Source organism: Numida meleagris, chromosome 9, assembly GCF_002078875.1.
Source record: "Numida meleagris isolate 19003 breed g44 Domestic line chromosome 9, NumMel1.0, whole genome shotgun sequence".
NCBI classification, from domain to species: Eukaryota; Metazoa; Chordata; class Aves; order Galliformes; family Numididae; genus Numida; species Numida meleagris.
This window is the reverse complement of record NC_034417.1, coordinates 1,549,760-1,556,830: the sequence shown is the minus strand read 5'-3', so window position 1 is coordinate 1,556,830 and position 7,071 is coordinate 1,549,760. Positions and strand designations below refer to the sequence as shown.

The 7,071-nt window shown below is 55.3% G+C and overlaps 1 protein-coding gene across 1 annotated transcript in view; it reads right to left on the bottom strand.

Annotated features, from left to right (window-relative positions):
• Positions 287–7,071, bottom strand: part of LOXL1 (lysyl oxidase like 1) — a 16,162-nt gene continuing 9,377 nt past the window's right edge. Inside the window, exons 3-8 of the mRNA XM_021407503.1 lie at positions 2,093–2,201; positions 1,614–1,751; positions 1,136–1,292; positions 954–1,049; positions 737–852; positions 287–457 (exon numbers count right to left, since the gene is read on the bottom strand). Of these exons, the coding sequence (XP_021263178.1) occupies positions 451–457; positions 737–852; positions 954–1,049; positions 1,136–1,292; positions 1,614–1,751; positions 2,093–2,201 (623 nt within the window). The 3' untranslated portion in view covers positions 287–450. The remainder of the gene's footprint in view (positions 458–736; positions 853–953; positions 1,050–1,135; positions 1,293–1,613; positions 1,752–2,092; positions 2,202–7,071) is intronic.

Sequence of the window (7,071 nt, the reverse complement as noted above, 5' to 3'; positions counted from 1 at the left end):
CAGCTCGTGAAAATAATGATTTCAATAATAAACCAGGCGTCCTGTTGTCCTGAGGGCTGCACGAAGAGCCCAAGTTTCTGGGGAAGCGCCTCCAAACCTTTGCCGTCTTCATCCTGCTGGGACATGGTGTGGGGTGTGTGGCACTGCCCCCCAAAATACAGAAAGGTTTAAACTACCGAGCTCCCTATTGCTAAACATGCGATCTGCCAGCTCGGCAGCAAGCCTTCCGTTATTCCAGCTAAAGCTTATCATCAGCTTCCATCAGAAAACAGAGAAACAACGCAGGTTAAAGGAAAGTTAAGTATAAAAATATTTCAAAAAGTCACTCTTGCTTCTCTCTGGATAATGTGAAGCAGTCGGGGGTGGTGTTTTGAGGTGGTTTGGGGCTCGTGGTGGGGCACTGGAGGAGCCTGGGCGCTCGCTGGTGCCATCCCTCCAATCGCGCTCAGCTCAAGATCTGTAAGGAGCAACATAAAAAATTAGGGGCTGATAAGCCTGATTTTAAAGCTGGAGGGATTGATTTGATAAAATCCGCATTGCAGCGTTGTTTTTTCTCCAAAATAATGAGAAAGTGGAAGAAATGCCATGTAACAAGAGGGGCTGATACAAGCACTGCACAACCCACACCCTAACCCTTGGCCAAATCCAACCCAAAGTGATTAGAATTAACCCCTCTATCCCATCTTCTCCACCACCATAAGGATAAACTCAGATCGGCAGACAGGCAACTCCTTACTGGGAGATCTTGCAGTTTGTCGTGGCGACGTAGCGGCCTGTGTAGTGGATGTTGCACCGCACCACGTTGTTGGTGAAGTCCGACTCCAGGACGATGTATTTGGGGTTCACTTGGACCTAAATAGGGGAAAAGCCCATATGAGAATGAATAAATGGTAAAGAAGACCCCCTCAAAAAATGAGACCTTAAATCAATACCCCTAAAAACCCTTCCATCACCTTTAGGACATAATTCCCTGGCTGCACATCCGTGATATCGATCCACTGGCAGTCGATGTCAGCGTTGTAGGTGTCGTAGCACCCGGGGCTCAAACCCTGTGGGAAGGGAAATGGGTTTGGAGGCTGGCCCGGAGCTTCTTGGCAAGCCCTGCTGCATCCCCAGCCACGTGCCCCAAGCCCACCTGGGTGTGGGAGGTGCAGGCGTAGCGCTTCAGGTTGCCGAAATCACAGGTGGTGTCCTCCAGGCAGAAGCTGGCCTTGTGGCCCTCAGCCACCTTCCTGCCCGTGGTGGCATCCAGCAGGTCATAGTGGCTGAACTCATCCATGCTGTGGTAGTGCCTGCAGGTGGGAGGGAGTGGGGTGACCGTGCCCCTGCCAGTCATGCCGTCCCCTCCACAAATGTGGGTTTTGGGGCTGGGAGTGGCTCTGTGACAACCCCGTGTCTGTGCCAGCACCAAGTGGTGACGTTAGTCAGAGAGCTTTGGTGGCTCCTGGAGCAGAGGCAGAGCAAGCAGCCCCCCACAAAGACCCTGGAGCAGCAAAGAGATGAAGCGAGCCAGAAAACCAAGGGAAAACGCTGTTAGTAAAGCAGAGAAGATGCAGAACAGAGCAGAACAGACGGGGACAGACAGGGGGGACACGTGGGTGTCCTCAACTCACTGGTGGCAGCTGTGCCACTCCCAGCTGTGCCGGGGGCGGCTGGGCAGGAAGTCGGCTGTGCCCTGGTTCTTCACGCGCTGCGGGAACCGCAGGAGCACCCGCACGTCATAGTCCGTGGCTTCGGGGGTGTAGGCGGTGCTGGGGACAGTGGAAGTTGGAGATGGTTCTCTTCCCTTTCCCTATCCCTTTCCCTATCCCCATCCCCACATCCTTCTCCTCCCTTCCCCTTCCCTTCTCTACCCTTCTTCCTTTTTCCTTCATCCTCCTCCTTCATCTTTCTTTCATCCTTCACCCTCCACCCTCCTCCCCTCACCACTTCCCACATTTCCAGCTGAGCCCCTCCATCCTTCCATCACCCACCCACTACCCTTGCCAGGAGCATCAGCGTGAGATTCTCCTTTTCCTCTGTCCTCTGGGCACCGTGACACCCAGCACCCCCGAGATGTTTGGCTCCACGTGGTGCCCACCCCATGTCCTACCTGGCCAGGCACTTCTCCTCGGCGGCGCAGCGCAGTGAATACAGGTGAGCTCGTTGCACATAGGTGGATGCCTGCACATAATTGGGGTCAGGCACCAGATCAGGGAGACCTGCAGGAGGGACACACAGCCTTGTGGTTTGCAAGCAGACAGACAGATAGATGGACAGATGCAGCCATGGTTGTGCCTTCAATTTCCAAAACCATTACAGAGGGAAGCAGGCGCAAGAGCATCATGCCGAGCCAGTCCTTCATCCCAAAAACACCTTCAACACCTCCAGGTCCCAGTAGCTCCTCTGGGATCACCAGCATGCTGACCCCAAAAGGGCCTTTGGATACGGCCATCGTGGGGATGCAGTACAAGGATGGGTTGGGGGTGCACTCTCCAGGTGCTCCATGCCTCAGTTTTTCTCATTGCAACCCTCTGCAAAGCAAAGCCCTGCCCCGTGCTCTGTGACATCCAATGCTTGGCCTCCTGCTTTCATGTGAGCCTGCTAGCTTAACCTCATCCTCACCCTCATCATTCTTATCTTCATCTCCATCCTCATCCCTATTCCCATCCTAGTTCTCATCTTCATCTCCATCCTCATTATTCTCATCTCCAACTCCACTCCCATCTCCATCTTCAACCCCATTCCCATCCTCATCATTCTCATCCCCACCCCTATTGCCACCCTCATATTGCACCATTCTCATCCCTATCCCCATTCCCACCTCCATCCCCATCTCCATCTTCACCTCCATCTCCATCCTCTTCCTATCCCCATTCCCATCTTCGTCCCCATTCTCATACTCATCATTCTCATCCCCATTCCCATCCTGATCTGCATCATTCTCATTCCTAAACCCCATCCCATCTCCATCACCATTTCCATCTCCATCCCAGTTTTCATCCTCATTGTTCTCAACTCCATCCCCATCCTCATCCGCATTCCCATTCTTACCCTCATCCTCCCCATCCCTACCCCATAAGCCAGTCCAGCTCCTCCCTTTGCACCAAGACTATCCAACATATAGCACTTTTTCCCTCCCATTTCCCCCCCTTTATTTTCCTTTTTTTTTTTTTTCCATGGGCAAGAAGAACAATGCCTTCTTGTTTCCCAGCCTGGTTTCCCTCGAGGGATCACGTCACTCGATTGGAGCTCGTTTCCTGCCCCGCTGCTTGGTCATCGCTGCTGATGTAATGCCCAGGGGGGTCTGCGGGGTGAGGGGGGAGGCAGGAGGGCTGAAGGGAGTTTTACCCTTTTAAAAATTAAACCAAATCATAACACAACAGAGCCCAGACGAGACCCTACAGGGTGGCTGAGCTGCGTGTCGGGACTGAGCATCCACAGTTGGTGCCTGTCCCATCGTGAGATGCTGGGAGAGGAACGTTTGTCCTGATTTACAGAATAACTCTTCCTCCGTGCTGTTGTTTATAACAACTTCTTGGACGCTCAGCAGAGAAACCCGACTCCTTTCCCAATGAGGATTTCCCCCCCCAGAAGCGATGCTGGCCCCGCTGTTATTGCAGAGTCACCATCCCAGCCTGTTCGTGGGCACTGAACACCCCAAGCAGCCCGGCCAGCTCCTCCTTTCTGCTGACCTAGCTCTTTTCCACCTCCTGCAAGCCCGGACCTGGCAGACCCCTGCTCCTGCCTCCAAAAAGGGACAACCACAGCAAGAAAATGTTTGTTTTTCCTCTCCTCCCCTTTGCCTCTCTGCCTGCCCAGGGAGCTGCCAGAGAAGATTTCCTTCTCATGCACCGTGAAAATTAGAATAATACCAAGCCAGGCCTGCTCCCTGCCGCGCTGTTTGTGCAGGTGTGTGGGGCTTAGCTGAAAAAACCCACTTTTATGAGCCTGAATGTAGGGAACGGGGCTGGCTCCTTCACCCAGCACCCCCTGCATGGGACAATCATAGAATGGTTGGGTTGGAAGAGACCTTCAAGCCACCCCAGCTCCAACCTCTGCCATGGGCTGGGTGCTCCCACCAGATAGGGCTGCCCATGGCCCCATCCATGGCCTTGGGCACCTCCAGGGATGGGGCACCTCCACTGCTTGGAGAAAGCAGGATCCAACGTGGCAAAAGCAACCCGAAAGATGCAGGAATCCCATTTCCATCTCAACTGCTCCCGCCTCAGTTTGTCTCTCTGCAGAACGGGCACAGCACTGGGGAGCACCACCCCAGGCAAAGAGTTTGGGGCCACGGGTTTTATTGTAAGCGGTGGGAAGTGGGGAGGAACGTGCTGGGCCCAGCAGTTGCTAAGTGACCCACGTATAAACACAGCGATCCAGGGAAAATAAAGCTAATGGGAGCCATGTGGAGGCAAGGGGAGCCCAGCACCCCCGCCCCATGCATCCCAACCTGAGCATCCTCAGCAGGGAGCTCCCGTCCAAGCGAAAAACCAACCTGCAGACCTCAAGGGCAGAAAGCTGGAAAGCAAGAGGCGGTGCCAAAAAAAAAAAAAAAAATCAACCGAAAATGGGATTTTTCCCTCTTTTCTGTCTGCAAAGACGGCCAGATGTCTTGGCCAACTTTGGCTTCATAGGAGCTGACTCACTGCTCTGCAACATTCGGCTTCGCCCAAAGAGACGCCCGCTCCGCGCTCGTGATCCCCACCGCTTCCCGCAGGTAGAAAAATCAAGGCCTTAAGGAAAGGGCAAAAAGCAAACACACAAAAAATCTATCTATCTATACATAGGAGCAAACTGGGAGGAAGAAAGGAGGAGGAGGGCCGGGTTGTTTTTATTTTAGCACGTTCACGTGTTCAATATCGCAAGCTGACAAGGACACATGCGGACACCGCTTGCCTTCGCCCTCGGAGCAGGGCCAGAAGGAGATGAGGTCAAACCCATAAAATCAGCCCTTTGTTCGGCGCTGCTCGTACGAAACGTGGTCCTGGAGGGACCATGGAGCCTCGCGTGCCCTCGGAGGGTGGAATTTTCCACAGCCTCCTGGCACAGCATCGCTTTTCCCAGCGCCGGAGGAAGCGGCTCCAGGTATGGGGTCGGGATAACGGACCCAGCCCTCCAGCTTGGAGGGATGCGAGGTTCCTGTCACGACCATCCAGGACCTGGTTGGGATGGGGAGCGGCCGCCATCAGCCCCTCCATCCACCTGGATAAAGGCATGGCGCTGGGACTGCCCCGCTCACCCCCAGGTGGCCCAGCCAGCAGCGAATGCCGAGCATTCCTTGTGGAGCCAGGCGGGATTAGGGGTGTTTGAGGAGATTAGGAGCATAATTAACACTTGGTTCGGCTCCCAAAAGTTGGGAGCAATTAAGGGAGGGTGGTTCTGCAGGTGACAGGTGACCCCGAGGAGAGGCCGTGCAGCGGGGTGGCCCCAGGCACGGGTCAGTCCCTACGTCAGGTCCTCGCTTCCTCCTTGGAGGCTCTGCTGATCCCGATTCCTTCTTTTTATTTCTGACCCCAGGGTTGCCACCCCAAACCCTTTCCCACACACCTCCTGCAGGGCTGCCCAGACCTCCTGCTGACCCAGGCCGGCCGCTCACGCCGTGTTTACTTGTTTGCACGCAATGGGGCCGGGACGAAGCACAGCTTCTCCAAGGAGGATCCCTCTGAGATCGGCTATTCCCAGAAACAAGGGCTGGGCTGGATGTTACGGGGTCAGCTGCGTCAGAGGCTCCAGCTGAGAAGGGTTTCCCACGGGACAGGCAAGAAGCAGATCCCCCAGGCTGCCGTGCTTCACGTTTCAGCACGGAGCGAAACACTCTCGGCACAGCTCAGCCAAAAGCCACAGGATTTCATCAGTATCGGGGTCAGTAGGGCGCGTAGTTGCGGCGTTCCTGCTGGGACTTCTGCTGCACGTCTCCCTCGAGGGCTGGGGACAGCGGTGTGGAGCCGGGGTGACGGCCCCAGTGATGCAGCACATGTCCACCCCATGGGCGCAGGGCGTGCAGGGACACAGCACACTACAACCCCATGAGCACAGCGCGTCCCCATCCACTCCATAAGTGAGGGAGGACTCAGGGCAAGGCACAGAACCACCCCACAAACACAGGAGGAACTGGGACGTGGCACACAACCAACCCACCAGCACAGGAGGACCCTAGCCCACATGCACCCCAAAGATGTAGGATCACCTGGAATATGGCACAGAGCCACCCCATGATTGCGGGAGGACCTGGGACATGGCACAAACCGGCCCTACAGATGCAGCAGGACCTGGGGCACGGCACAGACCAACCCCATGGATACAGGAGGACCTGAGACGTGGCACAAAACCACCCCACAAGCACTGTGTGTCCCCATCCCTCGGTGCACATCTAACCCACAGCTGTAGGAAGAACTTGAACAGACCAACCCCATGGACACAGCAGGACCTGGAGCAGGGCACTGACACACCCCATGGACACAGTGGGACCTGGAACATGGCACAGATCCACTCCATGGACACAGAAGGACATGAGACATGACACAAAACCACTCTATGGACACAGCAGGACCTGGGACACAGCACAGATCCACCCCATGAACACAGTAGGACCTGAGGCATGGCATCCACCCACTCCATGGACACAGTGGTACCTGAGACATCACACAGAACCAACCCACGGACACAGCAGGACTTGGGACATGACACAGAACCACTGCATGGACACAGTAGGACCTGACACATGGCACAGACCAACCCCATGGACACAGTACTGAACCACCCCATGAACACAGCAGGACCTGAGACATCACGCAGAACCACCCCATGGACACAGCAGGACCTGGGACGTGGCACAGATCCACTCCATGGACAAAGGAGGACCTGGCCATGGCACAGACCAACCCCATGAACACAGCAGGACCTGGAACATAGCATTGACCCACTCCATGGACACAGTAAGACCTAGGACATTGCACTGACCAACACCATGGACACAGTACAGAACCACAGTAGCAACTGGAGCAGGGCACTGACACACTCCATGGACACAGAAGGACCTGGGACATGGCATAGACCAACCCCATGGACACAGTAGGACATGGAACA